The 22,750-nt window shown below is 38.8% G+C and overlaps 1 protein-coding gene across 9 annotated transcripts in view; it reads left to right on the forward strand.

The window, feature by feature from the left end:
* LOC117210891 (dystrophin, isoforms A/C/F/G/H) overlaps nt 1–22,750 on the forward strand; it is a 441,996-nt gene that overhangs the window by 16,759 nt on the left and 402,487 nt on the right. For 7 of the 9 annotated variants that reach the window (XM_033454312.1, XM_033454311.1, XM_033454305.1 and 4 more), the window contains 17 exons: nt 24–176; nt 579–740; nt 1,030–1,332; nt 1,410–1,553; nt 1,663–1,833; nt 1,924–2,106; nt 2,172–2,288; nt 2,364–2,483; nt 3,390–4,793; nt 4,990–5,214; nt 5,417–5,932; nt 6,001–6,638; nt 7,034–7,181; nt 7,592–7,705; nt 7,811–7,987; nt 8,064–8,171; nt 8,542–8,653. In XM_033454312.1, coding sequence (XP_033310203.1) covers nt 24–176; nt 579–740; nt 1,030–1,332; nt 1,410–1,553; nt 1,663–1,833; nt 1,924–2,106; nt 2,172–2,288; nt 2,364–2,483; nt 3,390–4,793; nt 4,990–5,214; nt 5,417–5,932; nt 6,001–6,638; nt 7,034–7,181; nt 7,592–7,705; nt 7,811–7,987; nt 8,064–8,171; nt 8,542–8,653 — 4,795 coding nt within the window. The remainder of the gene's footprint in view (nt 1–23; nt 177–578; nt 741–1,029; nt 1,333–1,409; nt 1,554–1,662; nt 1,834–1,923; nt 2,107–2,171; nt 2,289–2,363; nt 2,484–3,389; nt 4,794–4,989; nt 5,215–5,416; nt 5,933–6,000; nt 6,639–7,033; nt 7,182–7,591; nt 7,706–7,810; nt 7,988–8,063; nt 8,172–8,541; nt 8,654–22,750) is intronic. The other 2 variants (XM_033454313.1, XM_033454314.1) reach the window with 2 other exon arrangements.

A 22,750-nucleotide genomic window follows, 5' to 3' on the forward strand; every position in this document is an offset into this window, starting at 1 on the left:
TAATGAATTCTTGTTTTAAAAAGGATTTAGAGAATTACATACGAAATCATCCAGAAATAAGGCTTGAAAAGATACAAGAAATTGGTAAACAATTGATTGAAAGTAATATCATGACGCAGTCCATTCAAGCAGATGTAGAAAGCTTAACAAGTCGTTGGGAGAGCCTAAATAATCAGGTATGTCACTGTTATATGTAATGTCATAATGCTTGAATTATTGATTCTGTTCATAACAAAAAGTTGTATTTATTTTTAACTGCATGCATCATTGCCAAGGAAAACTTAAGTACTTATCTTAGACATATCTATTTAAAGATGTTAGTTTTTTATTCTGCTTTGAAAGATTACTCTTGCTTGTATGAATTATGAAGCTTTTTACTTATATGTTTGAAATCATAATGCTGTACAAAGAAAATATGTTATTCAGGTGAATTTTTTAAAATTTCCCCATATTTTTAAGTTGATAAATTTTTATATATTTATAATTGTTTAAGTTTGGTAAATACATTTAAACAATAGTTTATTCAACAAAGTTGTTTAATTAAGTTATACAGAAAATTAGAATTATATTTTGAGTAGGCAGGGCAGCGAGCAAAGCTGCTGGAAGGATCAGTGAAGCAAGCGCAACAATCAGAAGGACGTATTCTTGCCCTTCAGCACTCCCTAACGCAAATAGATTCTGTACTAACTGCACGTCTTGACTGCGACCTTACTGCTGATGATTTGCCTCATGATTATCAGGTCTGTTAGTGAAACTTTTTCTTACCATTTACTAAGCGTATGTTTGAAAGTTCCTGCAAATGTATAAAAAATGTGTAAACATAATATGTGTACTAAATTTATCTTTTTTCTTATATTAATAAACATTGTACATAAAGCATTGCTTCAAGGAAGCATGATAAAAATGTTATCTATGTATTTTGTAAAAATATATATTAATTAGAGTGTAATGTATAAACAAAGAACTAGACTTAGAGTAAGATCTAAATTTTGTGATGGTAGTTATACGAGTCAGGTATATATATTGTAGAAATTAATGGAAGAAATGGAGCATCAGCGTTCGACGCTTCAAGAAATGGCATTACAAATCGAATCATACAAAGCTTCTGGAAAGCAAGAAGCTGCATTTAGACTGCAAGAACAACTGACTCTTATTGAACAAAAATTCTCAGAAGTTCAAAAGAAATTCCAACGTTTCCGATGTCCAACGAATTTAGAACCGAGATTATCCAGAGCTCTGCGAGAACTCAGAGGAATAGAAGAAGCAACTTGTTTATTAGAATTATCATCAGAAGATCCAGAAGCTATTGAAGGTCAACTTAAACATTGTCTGGTAATTAATTTTATACTTCGTAAATTTTATTTTTCATAGATGTTCCAGTTGTGAAAAATCTGATTTTTCATTTATAGCGCTTTTATCAAACATTAAGTGAAATTAAAAGTGAGATAGAAAATATTATTCTAACTGGTAGAAAATTAGTTGAAGAAAAAAGTGTCACTGAACCAGAAAAATTTTCTCGGCGTATTGATATGTTAAAAGAATTGTACAACAAGGTAATACATATTTAATATCAATGTATATTTTTGGTAATGCCGCTTTCTGTGTACAATCGTCCCGTTTATACATTATATTTGTTATTATATTTATATTTCATTATTACAGTTGGGTTTGCATATAACTGAATCGAAAGCATGTTTAGAAACTGCTTTGGATTTATCACGTGATATGTATAAAAATATGTCTTATATTAATATGTCCATAGATAGTATTAACAAAGAATTAGATACACAAAAAAATATGCCTGATCTTCCAGTTAATGCAATATATGTACGAGTAAGTGCATAAATACATAAGTAAATTTAGATTCCATGATTTTTAATAATCTTTATATGAAAACAAATGATTATGAAATTGTTTAAATAGGAAACTCTGACAGAAGTAATACCACGATTAAATGTTGTGAAAGACAAGTTGCTAAATTCCCAGGAAGAATTTTCGAAACTTTGTGACCCAATGTATTTAGAGCAATTTAAAGATAAGTTATCAGAAGTTGTTACAAGATTAGCATATACAGAAAAAAGATTAAGACTATGTAATGCTTCAGAGGTAAATCCATCATATATAAAGAAATTGGTGTAATAAATGAGGTGAACAAATTTTTGTACTTTTAGGAAGAGCCTAATGTTGATGAAATAACGGCTTGGCTGTTGCAAGTAGAGGAAAAGCTAAATAAATTGGATGGTGTTCCAGTTGATCAGTTAACGGAAAATCATTTTGAACAATGCAAAGTAATCAATATTTTAAGATTGCGCTACATGAAATGGGATTTTACTTTATGTATTTATTCAATGATTAATTTTCAGGCTGTACAAAGTGAAATGATCGAGGCAAAACCAAAAATCAATCAACTTCAACGTTATACCTATTATCCGAAAGTTTCAGATGTCTGCAAGAAGTGGGAGGATATATCTAATAGAATACAGGTATGTGTATTTATATATGTACATATTTTCGTAAAATAAATTTATTCATATCATTCATTGCTTGTTTCCTCATGGCTTGTATTGCTTCTTCTTTATCTTAACATCTGGTATATGTAATGCTTGTGCTTTATAGTACCATTACGTATATCTCATTAAGACAAATTTTCAATATATATATATATATTTTTTTATATATATATATGTATTAAGAGTATGATTATATCATTTCTATAAACTAATGTTTCAATTCCACTAAAAATGATAATTGATGTAATACGTCAATCTTTCACATTTGAGGTTTTAAAGTTTTATTAATAAAGCTTTCTTTTTCTGATTATTTTTTCGTGAATTCTTTTGCTTCGCATTTATTTTTTAGTTCACTAAAGCATATAATGAGTTTTTTAAAGATTTATGTGTAAATCAATTATATGTATTTCTACCTCTTAAGTTTGATTGTTAATACTATGTACATGTTTAACACATTATTGTACAAATATTATATATAAGTTATATTGGTACATATTCGTGAATGTTATGGAGCTGTCCAAGAGGTGTCTCTATCTATGTAAATAATACTGCCATTAATAATAAAAAGCAGACATAAACTTTGGTGGATGGAAAATACTTGTCATTGATCAGTTATTTATGATATTGTCTCTCCCCTTGTATAGAATTTTATATGGAAGTCTGAATATGATTTGTAAAAGCAACGAATAAGGAATGAACAGAAATGTGTTCCATATTTTTATACTGGTGATGGATACACGCAAAGAAAAAGCTTTGTTTGCACAATGAAATGCATTGTCACTTTCATTTTGGCCATGCTTGATATTGTCACACTATTAACAATGCTCTTTCAATTAACGCCTGTCCATGAATTTTCTGTTACCTATCATATTTTCACAGGAATGGATCCACAAAATCACAGACAATTTATTAATAAAAAGTAAGGTGGGAGAAACTAAGGGGAGAGACAATTATGGACGCACTAAATTGTCTAAACAGCCGGATCAAACTTCGGTGCAACTAACTAAAAAAGAAAATAAATTGATAGATGAAAATGAGGAGGTATATGGTATAGGATATCTTAATCCTGCATTTGATGAAAGTCAATGTAATGTTATACATACACCTGAAAGTTCACCAGTTGATATCGTTCATCGAAGTCGGAAATCTTCCGTAAAATCTGAGAAAGTAAAAGCTAAAGTCGTAGATGTTAGTAGGACTGTTAGACGAAAATTAGATATGAGTTCTGTACCCGATGTTGTTCAAACTTCTCAGCCACAAGTCGTTCATATAGATGACGATCCACCTTCTTCATCCCCTGATACAGATGTGTATATGACCGATGAAGAATTCTTTTTGTCTAAAAATAGCACATTGTTTTCCCAAGTTTCTTCTAATACACTGATTACAACAGATTCAAAACCGTTCGACTATAACACACAGATGAATCCCTTCCGTATCGTTGAAGTGAGAGAAATGGAAATAATAAAATCAGTTGCATCTCCCGAAGATCACGTAATATTACCAAGTGCGAATGTCAGTGTAGGATTAATGCCACAAGTTGTTGAAAGAGTAGAGATTATTGAAGACACAGAAACAGAACCAGAGTCAGTAGATACTGATACAGAAGATAAAGAATCTAGGGTAAAAATATGTAGTGCAGTTAGTAGTGGAAATCAAACTGTTAATAAGAAAAGAGAACTTATTCCTATTTTAAAAAAGAAAAGAACAGTAGACCCATATTCGGCAAAAAGCATTAAAAAATTAACTCTTAAATTAGATGTTGAGGATGACGCATCGGATAATCAAATTTCGAATCGCAAGTTAATAAAAAGTCCGCAATTTTCGTGTAAAGTAAATAGATTTGAAAAAAATTCCATGTGGAAAGATACGGATAGCATAGCTGAATACCTTATACTTGAAGATAATGAAATGAACGCAAAGTTAAACTCAAAATGTACCGCTGATCTTTCTGTCACGTCAGAGATCAGTCCTAAAAAAGGCAGGGAAGAGCACAGTAATGGCAAAGAATTGACATCGAAAAAAGATACAGATTTTTCAAAATCACGTAATACTACCAATCATAATGTTGATGAAAAAAACACGAAATTATCGTTATTCAGACGTACTAGAAGTATTTCAAAAGACGATACGTTAGAAGATTGTGAAAGCTTCTATGGAAGCGATAAAGAAACAGATGATGTTTTAATTTTTTCCGATGACACGGAAATTGATGTTGGAAGTTCCAGCTCAGATGGAGAAGATCTAAATTTAGGAGAGCATGTTGAGCACCTCTTGGGCAAGGTAATTCTAATAACACATATCTTGCCATTGTAAGATCTACCTTGTATATGTTATGTATTATTAATAATATAATTCGTGCATAATAATTGCAATTATAATTTTAATATTTGGTAGATACATAATAATAGGTGAAGGCTAACATAATATGAAGGAGTTTAATACTTTATAAAATTTCTTATAATTTTGTTACATATAGATACAGGCTGAAAAATTATCACAGGAAATACAACAGAAAGCAGAAGTAAAATTTTCTAGTGAGAAGAGGTCTTTCAAAGTTTCAACTAGTTTATCCAGAACCGGCTTGGAGAAAAGTATTTTGGAATTTGAACAAGCTGCACAACGGATGTTACATAGGATGGATGTCATGTTGATGAGCATTGGTGGCATTACTAATGAAAAAGATCCAACTAAGCGACTGGAGGTTTGTATAGTGTTACTCTAAAAATCTGAAATTACATTATATCAGGTACAACCCGCGATTTTGTGTACCCGAAGCTGGAATTGAGTCGGAACGGATTGAGATCCCTATCCTAGAACCGGAGAAAAATTTCTGATTTAACCCGATATTTCCGTAATTTCAGGTATATATATATTCCTAATCCTAATACATGTGCGTATTTCAGGTACTAAAAGCAGAAGTTAGTACTCTTGCACCAGATGCAGCAGCGTTGATTAGTAAAGGCGATGGTCTAGTCATGACAGTGCACATATCCGATCCTGTTAGGGCTGAGAAGATAAAAAATGAACATCAAGATAAATTAAGAAGTAAATGGCATCAAGTTATGTCCGAAATAGAAACGAGACGCACACAAGCGCAACGAGCAGAGGAACTATTACGACAGTATAATAACATAGTAGCTGAGTTTGAAGACTGGTTCCGTGATGTGCCATTGAAACTTGAACAAGTAAATAACTACGAGGGCCAGTTAGAATCGTTTACTATAGAATTTGATGCTAAACAAGAACAAATTAAAAAATTGAACGACTTGGCTGTTGAATTGAAAAGATTAAATATTGGATATTCTGAAACTATACGATATAGTATCAATAGTAGATGGCAAGAAGTTAGTTCACAATTTAAAAGATTCAGTGGTAGCAAGGATAAGGACAAGCATGTGACAGACAAGAAAGTTGAAGTGGTATGTTTATACATCTTATTTTCGATTAGGTTAAGGAGTCTTGTTTATATTGGTATTATGTTCTCTAGGATTTAGGAGGAGTTGATATGCAAGAATTTACTGCAAGAGTCAATAAGATCAGAGAGGCTGTTGTAACTGTGACAAGATCTCTAAATTCTATACCATTGAACGGCGATGATTACGAAATGTTTTCGAGTCAAGAAGATTGTCTGAAAAAAATCAGTAATGCATTAAATATTCTAAAACCGAGTATTGAAGAGATCAACACTGTTTTCGAAAATGTTGCTTCGCAATTGAGAAGAGAGCAAGCCGAACAAATTAGACGTTTGAGTGATAAATTACGGGACGAATGGATAAATGTCAACCAAAGTTACGTGGAAAGATATAATCGTTGGAATAAATGTCACGAAAAGTGGAAAGAAATTTGCAACACATGTCGAACGTTTTCCGACTGGATGGATAAAACGGAAGAGTCATTAAAAAAATTAAATTCTCTCGGCCAGAATAAAATATCAAAAACGAAGATATTTGAATTGGAGCAAGAGATCTCTAGAATGCAACGAACCATGAATAATATTAATGTTTCAAGTGCTAGTATTTTAAGTCGTGCTAGAATTGAAGATATAGTGGAACTAAGAGAAACGATTGAAACGATAAAGCGGCGTTGGCAAAATATTGTAACAGACATAAATACACGAAAAGAAAAGTATGTAAAAATGTCAATAATAATCTATATTGTTTTATCAAATAGATTGTTTATAATGTTTATGAGTTTCATGTGTTAATACACGAAATAGCAATTCAAAGTTTTTGGTATGTATGTAGTATTGAAGGCAAAGCTTTTTCTCTTACTGAGCTATTTCAGTTGTGATTTGCCTTTGGTGCTGTAGTGATCAACTCAGAATAACCTCTATGTAAATTAAGAAGCATGAATTAACTAGAATTTAAATTGTATTATACTTACGTTTTTTTTGTATATCGATGTTTTATACATTTTAATTTTTGAAAACATCTTTTTTAAAAATTAGACCACTGTTACTTGTATATGAATAGTTTTTATACTTTTAGAATTGTATTTAATAATTATATACTTTTTTGAAGGAGTTTTGCTATGGAAAAAAAAGTGAACAATGAAGGCAGAATCTTAGAAAGCGCTCATAACATTTTAGAACAAATTAATTCTTTATTGGTGTCAGCAGCAAATCCTTCAGATGAGACCTCTTTATCAATAAGATTGTCACTAATTAAGGTAAGTTTATTTAAAATAATTAAAAGTTTTAAATTTAATTTAAGTTAAAATTAAAAAAGGCACTGTAATTATTTAACATGTTCTTAAAACATATATTAGTTTATAATTTCACTGTGCAGTTTTGTGTAAAGACTGAATTATTTATTATTTTTATAAACGGTTTAAATAAATTTTTATTATCGAATATCTGATCATAGAATATGTATCTTGAAGTAGTAGCCGTTATAACGTTATCAAATAAATTGAAACTCAACCTAATAATATCTTCCATACCATGACTGCACAATCTACAGTGTGCCAAGACATAAATAGCAATGATCTGTGTCGCTCCTTTTACTATTAGATTAATATTCTTTACATACAATAGATTTTATAAAAAATGTTAATTTAAAATAATTACTAATCTTTAGGCCAGGCAAGAGGAACTTTTCTCCCGTAAGAGAGCATTACAGAATTTAATAAATCAAAACGGTATTCCTTCGGGAGAAGATGAATGTAATAAATTACTTGCAGATATGGATAAGGTATCATATTAAATTTATTTGAAATACATTAAATCGAAATATTATGTGTCGTAAAATTGTAAACGATTATAATTTAAGTAATTTACTTAAAAATTAATTTTCTAGGCTAACACAAGCCTTTCCAGTCACCGTGAATATGTGGAAAATAAACTTGCATCTCTTAAAAAATATATTTGTACCTTGGATAATGTTATGACGTGGGTTATGGAAACCAGAACGAGAATTAATATATCCCGAGAATTATCCCAACAAGAACGAGCCGAAATTATTAATAACGTTATGGTAAGTGTGAAAGTATGTATTTAATGCAATGCAATATTTTATGCAGAAAATAAATTAAGAACATTTTATATTGTAGACTAAGGTCGAAGACCGAGAAATGGAAGTAAAAGATGTATTAGAGAATTATACTAATTTAGAAAAAGAATGCGAGTCTGCGAAACAGCCTATTTCTGTAGAATTACAAGTAAGTAGAATAATTTATATTATAGTAAATTTAATATAATTTTCTTCAAAAAGAATAAATTGTAATAAATTTTCACTCACCAAATTGTTTGTCTGCTTCAAAATTCGTATTATATCTGCATAAAAGATTTACTATTTAAATATTTAAATATTTCGTTACGACGAAGTACCAACTATGTAAAAAGTAATTGTTACTATGTTCATACTTTTAATTCTGTAAAACAATTGAAGTTTAGAAGATGGCGTTCTGACAAATCAGTTTTCGAACTAACGGTCTGGCGTGCGGGCAGACCGTGCGTTAATAATTTTTATTTTCAGCTTTGTGTTCTGTTTCGTGTTCAGTTTTGTTCTACCACTTGTGTCTTTAATAGGAGAAGTTGAAAAAGCTAAGAGAAGATTGGCAGTTTGTAAAGAACAATGGAGAATCATCGAGTCATGAGGTCAAAACTACAGTGGCAGCTGGACCGGCGTCACAAGGAATCGGTGAGTCTTTTACATTTAGATCGTTAAAACGAAGAAATTATCTTATAAATGTAATTTTTCCGACGATATCTGCGTAAATACAATGTTTTTAACGACTAGTATTAGCTAATGTCGATGTTAATTGCATGATTCGTCATATTGTATCGCGCTTCATATTCTATGCGCGGGAAAGGAGTTCAATTTGAATTTGATGTTATCTAGTTTTAGCGTTTGCCGTAAGGTGGAGTATTATTCGATACAATAGAATCAGACTTGGTACATCGAATACGAAATATGTTTGTTAATTCTCAACCACTATTTAATTCAACATTTTTATTTCAACCGTATTTAAACATCTTTACAATTTACTTGTCTAAAATAAGCATGTATCTACTTTTTCCTAGCCTCTAAGTGTTTGAAACTAAAGCAGATGTGAAACATCTTTTAAATGTAACGTTCTTTCAAATTTAAATTTTAGATATGGAATGTTATTAGTTAAACGGTATATCCGAAGTGCATCTCGCAAACACGTAACAGGTTTCTTTATGTCGGCAATTTGTAGAGAAAGTAGTCGCGTGCAGTTGGCCTTTAAAAATTCAATAGCAATGAAAGCCGTTCTAACTCTTGCTAACAGTGTGCCTTTGCGACTGTTGGAGGATTTTCCGAGGAAGCTGGCAACTGAACAATAAATAGTACGTTTAGTCGGTCCGGTAAGCGTGGTCACATATCACTTCCACTCCATCCCGTACAACGATATATATCCGCCACGTTAAGTGCAGTCTTTTCACCGAGTAGCGGGACTCCCTTTTTTTTACTTTCGTCCCTCGATCGATGTATGCATTCAGAATCGTCAACGGCGATAAATTACGCCGTGTCGTCGTCCTTTTAATCGGGGACTCTAACGATTCGTGCTCGAATCCTTTGACAGAAAACGAATCGACGCAATAAACCTGTACGATTTTAAAGTTGCGCCATGTTTCTCGTTTATACTTTAACGAATAAATAATCACAAAAATTCCAACTCGATCCGTACTTAGGCATTGATCGTTCGATCTAATCGTCGTTTTAATTGTCGCTATATGCGTCTTTGAAGGAAACCGTGTTATCGTTAACAAAAGTACTGGAAAAGTATATTTAGGAAAATGAAACAACGTTAAAGGTATATCGCAGAGAACATTACGTAAAGTACATTTTCATTTTAAGATAAAAAGAAGGAAAAAGGAACGAGTACATAATCCGCAAACAGTACTGAGAAATGTTGCTAGTAGTGTCGTCTTTTAATTAGAGGCCGATTTCCAAACGAGATTGTGAGATTTGGGCCGAGTTAATGCACGTTAGAATCGTTAAAACTTCTCGTTGTTACTAAAAGGCTTTAAGCCCTCGTCGGGTACGGGACCATTAACCAGCTGAATTAAAATTTTACAGCAGTGCGCATGATTCAGATTCGCGTTGAATTTAATCGCGGCGGGTTCAGGAAGGAAGAACGTGAGATTGTTGATCCAAAAGCGGAGAGCTTAACGGAAAGGTCGACGGTTTGTAGTATAAGCGCGATCGTCGGGCCGCATAATGAGCGGATAAGCCGCCTAATGTAGTCGTGGTAGAACACCACCAGGCTGAAGATAGCTAAGGCTTCGTTATTCTCTGTTCTTCTTCGTTCTCTGTTTCCAACGCTTCCTTCCTCCATTGTCTTTCGCCTCTGTCAGACCTTTCGGTGTTACATCCAGATGAAATCAAGCTCGTTTGACTAAAGTTTGGGGGCCTACAAAAGGATTAAGCTGGCGCTTTTGATCCATGTTCTGGAATAATATTATTTTTATTATTCTCTTTTATATCCTGTGTCCCTCGCTAATCGTTTTAGTATCTTTTCCATTCTGTCGCCATCGGGAATGTTCGAGTTCGATGTAAATGGAAATTCATACGGTTCATAGTCGTTGGGAGTTGGGAGTTCATTGATTTGATACGTAAGAGAGGATAAGCGAGTTCTTCTTGTGCCCGATCGATTAGGAAAAAAATCTAGGCGGTCTGTTTTTATGTTTCCCTAAGGAATGCAGAGAAGGGATACGTTCATGCTGCCTTTCCCTTATCGAATCACTCCCAGAGGTTCGCCTCTTATCGTGATCAAATGCGTAACATTAGTCGACCGAGTCTCTGGTTTGTTACGATTACTCTGTTCTTATAGAACAGAGTAAAGTAGTCTCTTGAATAATTTTTTAGAAGAAATAAGACAAGGGGAGTGGAATATAGTAAGAAAATAATATGCGTGACAACATCGAACAAATTCAGCAATGTATTAGCGAATATCGATGCAGCCAAAAATGCTAGAAATTTAAGGATCCGTCGTTAATCGATAAACATTCGGATGTTCGTTAATTCGTGCGTCAGTGAGTAACCGAGCGAGTCGTAGTACGTCATGTAGTACGTAGTAGACGCAGACAGTACATGAGAAAATAAAGCTGATTAACCGAATGAGCTTTTGGTAGCTTTTGCGCGACATAATATTTAGCAGTCTCGCGACGTGAAAACGGATTGTAGGTTGATTCGAGCTGACGCGATTAGCGGGATATATTGCGAGCCGTGATCACGTTAACGGTGAATTACGCCGATCCCAGAAAAGCTGCTCTCGACTAGCCTAGCGCGTGTACGTCGACGAAGAGGAACGGATGTTCACCTGAACAAACTCGTTCCTCGTTAGCGAGAGAGCTCATTAAGACTTTCATGTTCCTGTGGTCACGTTTTTTGCCTAGAGTAGCAACATGGATCGAAAAGGGTAAAAAAAGAGAAGAAACGCACGAAACTTTCGCCCTACAGAACGCCTTTTAGCATCCGTCGTTAACGCGAGAGATGTTTAATCTTTTGTTCCTCTTGTTCTTTTATTTGTTTATTACGGTGGAAACGTAAATTCGCCGAATATATGGATTTTCTAGCGCATTAGAAGTTAAACGTTTCGTTCGTATCGCACACGATAATTTACGATTAACGCAAATATAAAATATCGTACGGCGAAAGTTGTAGACATAGATCATCGCGCGACGATATTTCTCTCTTTATATACGCGATAGCGAATCGAACTCGGACAATTCGTAGGATCGTGTTTCTGCTGTACGCGGCGCGTTAGTGGCGGCAATAAAAAATACAGATAAAATTTTCCAGCGCGACCGTGGACACGTACGGATGAGAAATATCGGATGTTGTGCCGTTGTGCTGACACAGGGATTGTACTGTATGACGCTGTGCTAATTGCAGCAGGCTGTTGTACGAGAGACAGCTTTTTATGCGGCGACTGGTAATGACATCCGCCCTGTGCAGCTGACCCTCTATTATTTCTCACCGGTGCTGCTTTCCTATCGAACAAAATCCTCTTGGCAGGAGAACGCGCGTATTTATCTTGCCCCGAATTTCGAATTTCGCATATCAAAGCGCGCATTCAGCCCTTTTCATCATAAATGCCGTCACCGCCGCCCCACTCCACCTCTACTCTCTGCCAATAATTCCTTCAAACTCTCCGCCGAATAATGAATCTCGAGATGAAAATCGCTTTTCGACGTGCACCGAATTATAGCGTTCTTTGTGCCGCGCGATTATTCCATGGAATTTGCTTTCGCGCAAACTCGCCACTGCCAGAGTGTCTTTCGGCAGCGAGCAGAAAAACACGATATCGTTGAACACGCTTTATTTTTTCGATAATTCAAAGATTTCTAACGCTGACCGAATATAATCAAAGGATCGTTTCGCTTATTCGTGGAGGCTTGGAGCGTTCGAAGGAAAAGACAAGAGCGATGTTTCGAAAATTTCTCAGCGAATCTTCCTCCAACTTGGAGACTAAATTTTTCGTTCGATTTCAATCAATATAAGCAACGTGTTCGAAGAAAGTAAAGTAGACGAGGGAAGTTCGCAGGGATTTACGTGGAAAATAAGAAGAAGGGCACTTCTCTGGGATCTAATAAGAGTCAGCTTAGCCGTGAAATTTTATTGTACTACGAAAAAGCTTCCAACGCTGATGGGGTGGTTTCGTCGTGCCATACGTTACTGGCACGCATGAATGCTCGTAGGATAGGTCTGTGGGTGGTGCGTAATATAGGACAGTGGTGGTGTATATAATCCCACTGGGTACATAGGTTGTAGAGAACGAATGACGAGGGGTGGACGGATGAGTGAAATAATGGTTTTTTGGGGCCTGCGTTAGACGCTGAAATATGTAACTCGATGGTGACCACGCATTACCGGCAATGAGATTTTGTATTAAAGGCTAATGTGGCAATTGTTATTTAAATTTTCGTTTCCAAGTTGTTTTTTTTTTCGGTATCGATTCGCTGCATTAACTCTCATTCACTCACGTACTCGCCGGTTTCATACGAGAATTTCGTGAAATATCTGGCAAAAGGTAGATATTTCGGTTAAAATTTTTTCGTCGTTTCCACAAACGCGCCGTATGCGAACAGCATTTTATTGTTCTTGCATTCGCGATTTTCATTCCGCGGTCTCAAAGGTAAGATGATTCGATCGAACGTATAGATATACAAATACGTTCCTTGTCTAGGTCTAGACGAAGCGAATAAATTCATTCAACCGACTGAGATACGTCGGTCTGAGAAGAGCTTTGCATTCCTCTTATATCCGTTTCCATTCTGCTCGCCAGATACGTTCGACTTCGCATTCGAGCAAGAAACTTCACTCGCAAAACGAACGCGCGCGTTCATCCAAACCGTTCTAACGTTACTTGCTAACATCTTACTTGTGCGAAAAACTTGTATATATATATAGTTGCTGGCGGTGGTTAATATGTTTTATAAATTCGTTCGTATATAAAAATATAATTTGATTTACAAAGCTACGTATATAGATAGTAATCTACGAACGTATATACCATATACAGTAAAGCGGAATCTACTTGGAATTTAATCTTCCATAAAAAATAATCGAATAAAAAGACCAACAAGTGTAACAGAGCATAAATTACGTAGAGCCATATTACGAAGTTAATCGAAGGCGACGTCCTGTCTTCGCGTGGCTTCATTGCGTCCCAAGAATTCCTAAGAATACGTTGTTGCTAGTGACGATTATCGCTTTAGTTGTCATTCGTACTCGATAGTCGATATTTTTTATTTCATAGCTTTATCGTTTTCTTGGCGTGTCTAATTGCCCCGATGTGGCAAATTTCTTCGATCGTTCGACCCGTGAGACCTTTCAGGGACGATCGAACGATCGTGTTCCGCGTCATCACAGTTTTATTTGTATGAAAGTAGCTGGCTATGTACTCGGTCGTCTCCGAGGCGACCGTCAGGTTCTTGTGCTCGAGGTTCCTCGTTAACGAGATCAAACGCTTGGCGTACAGGTGGATGATGGAGACTCCTCGAGTATCAGTACCTGTTAATTTGTCCTCGAATTGGAAAAGGGTTCTCTTTCAACCGATCGAGTGATTCACGTTCTCGAGGATACTGGAAGAACTGGACGAGAGGTACCCGGGCTTTCTTCAGCAGCTTCCTGAACAAGTCAGGCAGCGAGGTAGCTGTAGTCTCGCGGAATATTCTCTTGTTCATGAATTTGCCATCCTTCGCTTCTCGATACACCGTGTCCTCCGACGAAACGTGAGACGCGTACGGATCCGGATAATCCTCGAAGAACGCTCCGCAAGCGGTCGGCTAAAAGTATGGAAGGACAGTTACTTTCGCGCTTTCCTTCATCGACTGAAATTTTAAACTATGCTACGTAAAATATTCTTGTCGCGAACGTCAAGGATCTACTTATCGTTTTACCGCGAATGTCTATGCAATTGCATATTTCAATTCCAGCGTGATCTAAGTAAAGATTTATCAGACATCGATAACGAACACTAACTTTAAATTTTATAAAATGGAAGTGGAAGAAACGGTAATAGAATACTTCATAGGTTCCAAGAAATTTCCAAAACATTCCAAGAAATAGCGACGAAAGTGGATCGTCCAAATTCTCTTTTCTAACAACTATGTGAAAAGACACCTTTCTACAACGTAAATTGATCGAACAAAATTGCAAACGAAACATACAAAATACGATTAAGTTGTCCGAAGTGTTTTGCCCCTCGTTTCTTTTTATCTCGACTTCTCGGTCAGATTTTTTGCTTGTTTTCTGTTTTCCCTATTTTCTAACCTTTCTCGCGACGAAGAGCACGCGCGGATCTATAGAGTTACTGACGCTTAGCCGTTCATTCATACGCCACACCGAACTCCCACCACCCGGTTATTCTTTCACCCTCTCTTATCGCAATTCATTAGTGAATCGTCAAGAGCTTCACAAACAGCGAACGTAGACCCTCATTAACGTAATTTCAATGATAATAACGCTTCCACGATTTTAAATGCGTTTATCGTTGTGTTTGCCCCGGACAATGATCGTGACTCCGTGCGCGGAATTACGTGCAAATGCGATATACTTCGCCCCCTCCACAGGAATTCTGGTCATAACATTCTAAGGTTAGGTATAACAATTTCACAATTGCCCCATGTATTATTATCTTCTTTTAATCGACGCTTCATACACGATTTTCTTTATTCGTTTAAAGCCATTCCCGACCATTTTTCCATCTTACCTGCGATTTTAATTCCAATTCGGCATCGTCGACTCTTCGTAAAATCTATTTTCTGTTACGAAAAATGTTCACGCCGAACGTACGCGTCGACGCTTCTCGTTTGTTCGAAACTCGAACATCCCTTTCTTCTTCGTCTTTCCTGCCACGTTCCTTCGCAAGTTCCGCGTCCGATTTCTTCGAAAAATCATCCGAGTCCGATGTCCAACTCCGAGAAAGTGCGAATCGTGTCCCAACGGGGATGATCCTCGCGTTAAGTCGAGTATTTTCGGGTCGGAATTAGTGCAACGAGATAGGAGTGGCGATTGCATCGTGCGGATCCGTTAGAGAGCTGTAACAATTAGCGGCGCCGACGGAGAAGAAGGACGGTTGGTTTCTCCAGTTTCGTCCTGGTCGAAGCTGTCTAAGCCGTGTTCATTACTGTACCGACGATCGGGCTGCTCGACGATGAAGAGGGCGGGAGGGGCGACAGGGGCACACGGACAGAGTTAGGGGTGGTTTAAGCGAGCGTAGCCACGGCGGTCAGGCTTGTAATCTGACGGTGGTAGGTCGTTCGGTTGGTCGGGGTAAAACGGTCCATTAAGACCGAGTAGCAGTTAGTGGTCATGCTATAGGAAGCAGCCAGCTTACCAATGCCAGCCGTGGTTCATCCCCGTAAGGGCCGTTAACCGGGGTCAGCCCTGGGGCTGATTTCACCTTCGCGGAACTTGGATTTCGTTTGACCGCGTCCCGTTTTCCCTTGTTTTCCGCAAACAGAACGATGCATCATGCTGCCCTTCCGTTCTATCCGTGATCAATTGTAACTCATTCTCCGCGTCTCCAAGGGATGTATTTGTCTTCCGTGAACTGGAACGATCGGAGGGTTCCCGGTGTTATCTTTGACCAGCGTGCAATGGAATGCCAGATATCGTTGGTCGGGTCAAGTTTGTTTGTTCTTATTTGAAAAAAATCATTAATCTACGACTTTCGTAGATGGTGCGAATTATTACTTTTCGCGTCGTTTAAAGTCACGCGTTTTTAGGATCGTTGTACGTAAAATTGTATACCACACGAAAGATTAAATCGGTTAAACGTTAGTTTCGTAAAGTGTATCCAATATGGGAATCACGTAGCAACGTTTATAAGCGCTGGTCCATAGAAGGTTATACTCGAATAATTGATACAACGCCACGAGGAATTTTAACACTGACGTCTGTAATATCAAAACGTATTCGAAAGAGTCGATATATTGTGATAGGTCCGGTTCCTGACAAACCCTACAGTTAGACCTTGTCTAGCGATAAACCAGACTTATTGATCGTATTATTGGACCGATTAACGAAACACGTAGACTAGTTAACACTTTCACGCGCGGTTCTTACACGTGTACGCGTACCCAGGAAAGTTTAGCCGCGGTGTAACTTGAGCGCGAGCTGGGCATCAAGTTGACGATGTTATCGGTATGGTACGTGCTCGAGCAAATTACCGTGCACGTATATGTGTTACGTACACACCGTGTCTAGTGTGTCTACGGTCTTGCGTACGGATATCCGAGCCGCGCGTGGAGGACGGGTAAGCAGAAGTTACCAATGCAGAGGGACGAGCCCCCTTAAACGCGCGCCGACTCCGGGGGTGGTTTTGCCTTTACGAACCAAAGTTTGATTACTGTTTTCACTGCGGGACTGCCGCGCAAGTGTAATACGACGTCCAAACCCGATACATTCTCGAGTCGTTACTTCGTCGATGTTAGAATTCGCGTGGTTCTTGCTTAACTTGCTCGTCGAGCTCGGTCTGTACGTGAAATAATTCGCGGCGTGTAAGGCTTCGTTTTATCGGCCCTTCGTAGGTATTCATTCGCGTACCCGCCAGGGGAATTTTCTTCGAAAGAAATCACTTTCGGTCGTAGTTGGTACGTCCTTTTACGACTCTGATAGTAGTCTTTCGTCCGTCTCTTTGAAAACGTAGCGCTGAAAGGGAAGAAAGGAAAGAGAGGGAAGATCGGAAGGGAAAGGAGAGAAAGTCGTTGAGGGACTGATAGTTGGATTTGTCAAGCGTACGAGGCTTTCTTGCAAGCCTATGGTTTAGACAGCGAAGGTTGGAGAACGCGATTGTACGAACGAAACGATTGGCTCGAGAACATCTCCACGATAAATCGAGAGTAGACTCAACGCGAAAGTTTCGCCAACGGTAATTTTATTACGTGTAAGTTCGTAAACCTGGGAATATCGTAGCATACAGACGCTTAGTATACGTACAGTATATACTTAGTATACGGACAACGATAATTTTATTACGCGTAAGTTCGTAAGATCTGGGAATATACCGATATACAGAGAATTTGAAACATACTCGCGCAAGCGTTTCTCCGTGACGAAGGTCCACCATGATAGTCGACGTCGTTACACGGACGATGACTTTTTCATAGCGGCGTTTAAAGGACGTATAACGCGTCATCCTGGTGGTGTTCCTCGATTTCCTTCCACCCATCGAAGCAGAAGTAGAAGACACCGTGGACGTAGCGTTCGAGTCGTTAAATCGTCGCAGCAATTTAATAATGTCACGATGCTAACTTTGGACTTAGGAACAGACTGATCTTTGACGCTCGTTAAGGTGGCGTTCGTAATAACTTTTATAGCTTCCGGTGGACGTTAATGTCGTTATAACGCGAAGACACAACTAGCTCTAGCTTCGTCGTTTCGTGTCCGAACAACGCGAGCTTGAATTGATCACGACGTCCGATCGCGAGTCCTCGCCTCGCCATTTTATCGAGGAATGCGTTCACGATCCTCGAGAATTGCGTTCGTTTAATCTTTCGCTGAAATTTATTTCCTCTCGATCCTCTCCGGTCGCATAGTTTCCTTTTCGTATCCAAACCTTGGGACGTAATTAATTCGCTACGCTCGTGTCCGTCTACGGAACTTTGCGCGGCAAGTTTCTCGAGGGGATGGAAAAGGATATTTCCCGAAGAGCATCGGGTTAGAGGGAAACTTTGATTTGACTTGCACGCGACCACTTTCGCACGAGTCTACGGTTAAGCTAGGACCTGTTTCGTCATCGAACAGGTAGCGATTGCACGAAATTAGAATTCTTGTCTGCGGTCGAGGTCGGCGCTCCAACTTCTCTTTGAAAGTACGTAATTATTCGGCACGATCGTGGCCAACTTCCTTCCTTTTCCAACATCCGATCTGTGCATATTTCTTTAAACTTTTAACTTAGATTATCCGTTCGATTTCATCTTATCGTCGATTATCTACCACTTGGGATTAACAACTGGATAAACGGAAATTTCATATAAATCAGGTCAAGAGTATTTGTTTTCGGACGAGGATATCGGAATCTTGTTACGAGTAATCGAAATATTAATCGCGTACTTTGCAAATATCGTTTATCTTTCGCCTTTGGACGAGAGACCGTCGAAAGCATCGAGGCGTAGTTGCTTCTAATTTTTGAACGAGGGTTTCGTCGTCGGATTTCGCGACGTTCCCCGGCAAAAGTTGGCGCGATTGTACGCGGAGAGGAGAGGCGAGGACGGCGCCGGGGGAATAATACGCGAGCGTTCCAGAATCCAGAGTTTCGCACGGAGGGAACAATGGACAAGATTAATGGGAAATGGCGTGAGCGCGGAGCCAGTTCCGAGGATCCTAACACAAGCATAACGAGAGGTCGGTCTTGCATAATCTGTCTTGCGGTGTTGCTGGGAAGCATCGCGACGCCGGATTATTGGAACATTTATGGCAGAGAATTTGATATCACGGTCGGATCTTCGAAATCGCTTTGGAAAATCCACCAGTCGGCCGTATTTCATTCACGTCGCAGGAATTTTTGGGTCTAAATGCTGACCGATATCGCAGCCAGAGCTATGATTTACGCGGTCCGTGATTTAATCCGTGCTTCGAGAGCACTCGCGAAATAAAACAGGGATTTAATTAAAAGCGCTTGTAACGCGTTGATCTTTTTCTTTTTTCTTTTTGCTTGCCCGATAAAAAAGATAGCTGCCACGAATTAATTTGTAAACGCGTTTAACGCGAGACGAGCGTGTATTTCTTTTTTCTTTTGCGTCTTTTGTCGAGAGGAAATGAAAGTAGCACGTAGGAATAATCTTCGAGCTGTTGTAGCTCGGAGGCATTCCTTTTTTAAATCTTGTCCGAGTAATCACGCGTGCTTCGGTCGAAATTAAAAACCAACGTACGGATATTAGCTAACCGCCCATCAGCGGCTGTAAATCGAAGAACGCTTCGCATTTCCCGGGTTCGTCCGGTTTGTCCAGCCTTTGTTCGATGTAGCGCGCGATCGTATTGCTCCTCCTTACGCGTTTCGTTTGTGTCGTGGAAAATGCACTACCGAAAAAAGAAAAAAAGAAAGGAAAAAAGAGAAAAGGGTTTGGACTTCCCATTTAGTTTGCTCCGGTCGTAAGAATCACGGAAATCTCACGAGATTGACGTACGTTTTATCCGCACGGTTGAAACCCATTTGTCGATATCGATAGCGGCGGTGGTCCGCTCTAAATTCAATTCAGCCCGCAAATCGAGAATTCTAATAGACGGCTATAATTTTGCCGCGGATCGTCGATCGTTTTCCGTCGCTCTTCGTTCGGCATTTAAAAATCAGGTCGAGATAAATTGATTTGCAGAAAAGCAACCGACGAAAATAAAAAAACGGAAGAAAAACTAAGAGCAGGAAGAGCGGGAAGAATCGAAAGTAAAAAAGACGGTAGCAATTTTTCGTAGCGTGTTGGTTTATTCGAGGACGTATTCGAGGGACGCATCACGGTTCCTACACTTACGACAAGCCATAGAATAGGATATTGAAAAATCCCCGTCTTACACTGACACGCTACCGCTCTCCTCTCGTCTCCTCGTTCTTTCCTTTTCGCTTCTCGTCCGCTACCAGCCGAGGATGAATGCGTGCGAGGGTGCCACGAATGGTAGCAGGTGCGCCGCGTGAATTTATCGCGGCGAAGGAGCTCGACTTATGAGCGCTGCTTGTGATTCGAGTCGACCAAGAAGTTCGCTCCACGCTCGGCCAGTGATCGATAATCTTTCAGCTTGGAACTGACAGTACCGAGACGTCCTTCCTTTTCGTCGATCGATTTTTGGCGATTCTTCGTCGCCACAATTACGATACTTTTCGCTAAACTTAGACCCCATTTGCTCCGCAAAATGATACCATAAAAAATCGTCTTCCAGATATTAAAAAGGAAGAGTTATCGAATAAAAGAATAAATTAAAGATAACAGAAGGAAATTGTCTTAGAGTTCGGACGTACGCGGATCGGATAGTTAGCATTCGTTTGGCTAACTAAGAAGGATCGCTTCGTTCAGTCGGTTGTCGAACTTGACGTACGAAATGCGCGTATCATAACGCGATATATTCTTGGCCCAAAAAGCGTTCTCGATATTGGCACGGTTATGCGAGGGAAGAAGGTAAAGGTGAGACGTTGGAAACATTTGAAATCAGTGCGTTCCCCGGGGACACCTCGTAAATCGTGCGCCCCGTTGTTGGCGCCTTTCCACGTGCCACCCCCTGGTTCTTTGCCTCTCTACATCTTGCTGCTTTCTCTTCGTGCCTTGAATCCTATCTCTGTTTTTCTTCTTTTCTCTCTTCGTCTCTCTTACGCACGAAATCCAGGGAAATCCGAGAAAAATCGCGTTATCGCTAACCCGTGAAACAGAAGCCGTAACAGAAAGGACGACTTTAGAACGCTCGGGGACAAAGTATTCTTCCACAGCCAGTAGTACTATCGCGACTTTCATATTTTTTTCTCTTCTCCTTTTCGTTATAATCTTCCCGTCTGTTTTTCATTAACCGGTGGATTTTTGTAGCGATATCCGAAGTACGACGGTCATTTCTCGCGGAATTATCGACGACGATGCAAGTCGGATGACGACGTTGATAATTCTTTTCTCGAATCTTTCTTTCTCGATGCCAATTTCGTTTGTTTGCTCTCGAAACGAGCTATATTTGAAAGCTGTTCATGATCGTAACACCATGGTACGCTCTTTTTCCCCCCTAGAAAATGTATCGTTTCCTTTTAAGGGAATAGCGTAACTTTAGAACCTCGCAACGTTCTTTACGAAGCGTAAGCCTGTGGTGTTTTCAGTTTTTCCTCCGATATTTTCCATTTTCGGTAACTTTCGAACGAGAGATTCGGCTTTTAACGCTGCTGAATTATTTTCACTTCGATGTCTCGTTGGCTGCTCTCTGTGTCACGATAGAAAAGTTCTTCTTCATCAGGGAAAAGCTTTGCCACGGTTCTCGCGCTGTAGATTACAATGCTCGTGCACCGTGTTCTCTTCCTTTTCCTTTTTTTTCTAGTTCTTATCGCGCTTTAGCTTTCTCGTCATCTTCATTCGCGTACAGTAGATTTTTCCACGCAAGCGATCCCAATATTTGAGGAATATATAAACACATCGAACGAATAAAAAATAGAAAATTTGAGAAAAAATAGCAAATGAATATTTTGCTTCCGTTGTATGCTTCTTTTCTCGCAATGCGTTCGGTGACGTGTGTGTGCTCGCGGAGTAATTTCGATGGCCGCGGTACGTCCGCTGTTTTGCAAATATTGATCGTGAAAAAATAGTCGGTGTCTCCGATACGAAGACAGCTGCAACAGGGCGGCATGCAATCGAATTTCTCATCGAGAAATCGCGTGATCTGGGTCGAGCGTATATCGTTGTTACCGTAGAATATTGGCGATTGTTCGATACAAATTCAACCTCCGTTTGCCTAGCGTTGTCACTGAAAGAAAAGAAGAGAAAAAATGGTCGGGAGAACGAAAGCAACCACTGGTTAAAGTCATCGAGAAGAAGCTTCGATATTTGGTCTCTTCGAACAGAAAATTGCATATCGCTGCTGGGTTGATCGAACGAGCCTCGATCAGGCAGATTAACGCACTCCCCTCTCGTTCCTGGTGATAACCAAAAAAGCAGAACTTTTACTCTTCTCGTAAAAATAGATGGAACGATTGTTACAATTCGGGCAGATACAGAAAAATTCTACGTTCGACTAAATCGACTTCGTGCGAGTTTTAACAGCGTTGTCCGAGAATCGTAGCAAACTTGAATTGGATTCGAGTTCCGTGGCAACGTAGGATACGGTGGGTTATAATTCACGCGTATCGCATGCATAAGCGGCGTTGTTGTCACCAAGGTTGAAACGAACGGGCAACGCCAGACGACGTCGATCCCGTTAATCGACTGTAGGCACTTTGTTCCGACTGGGACGATTTCCGCTAGAAACGCTTCGCAAATTGAGTTCGTCACGGTCCGGCGAATTAACCTCTAATAGTCTGTTCTCGAGAATGGAATTAATTATTTCGGCTTCAGGTCGTTGATATTAAATGCGCCGATTAACATTCTGATATAACGGCGACCAGTTACGTCAATTTCGTCTGTTCTGCGCGTTAAAGTTGCCAGATGGCCCATCGCTTCCTATCACGCCCAAGTTGCGATTATTGGGCACTTGTTTCGCACGTTTCTTCGTGTTTAGGCGGATCCGTTGATCGAATAATTTATGGAGGCCAGAGAGGAAACGTTTCGAACGACGTTGATTTCGCGATCCGATTAAATCAAACCTCGA

The sequence above is a fragment of the Bombus bifarius genome, unplaced genomic scaffold (assembly GCF_011952205.1).
Source record: "Bombus bifarius isolate JDL3187 unplaced genomic scaffold, Bbif_JDL3187 scf7180000008213, whole genome shotgun sequence".
NCBI classification, from domain to species: Eukaryota; Metazoa; Arthropoda; class Insecta; order Hymenoptera; family Apidae; genus Bombus; species Bombus bifarius.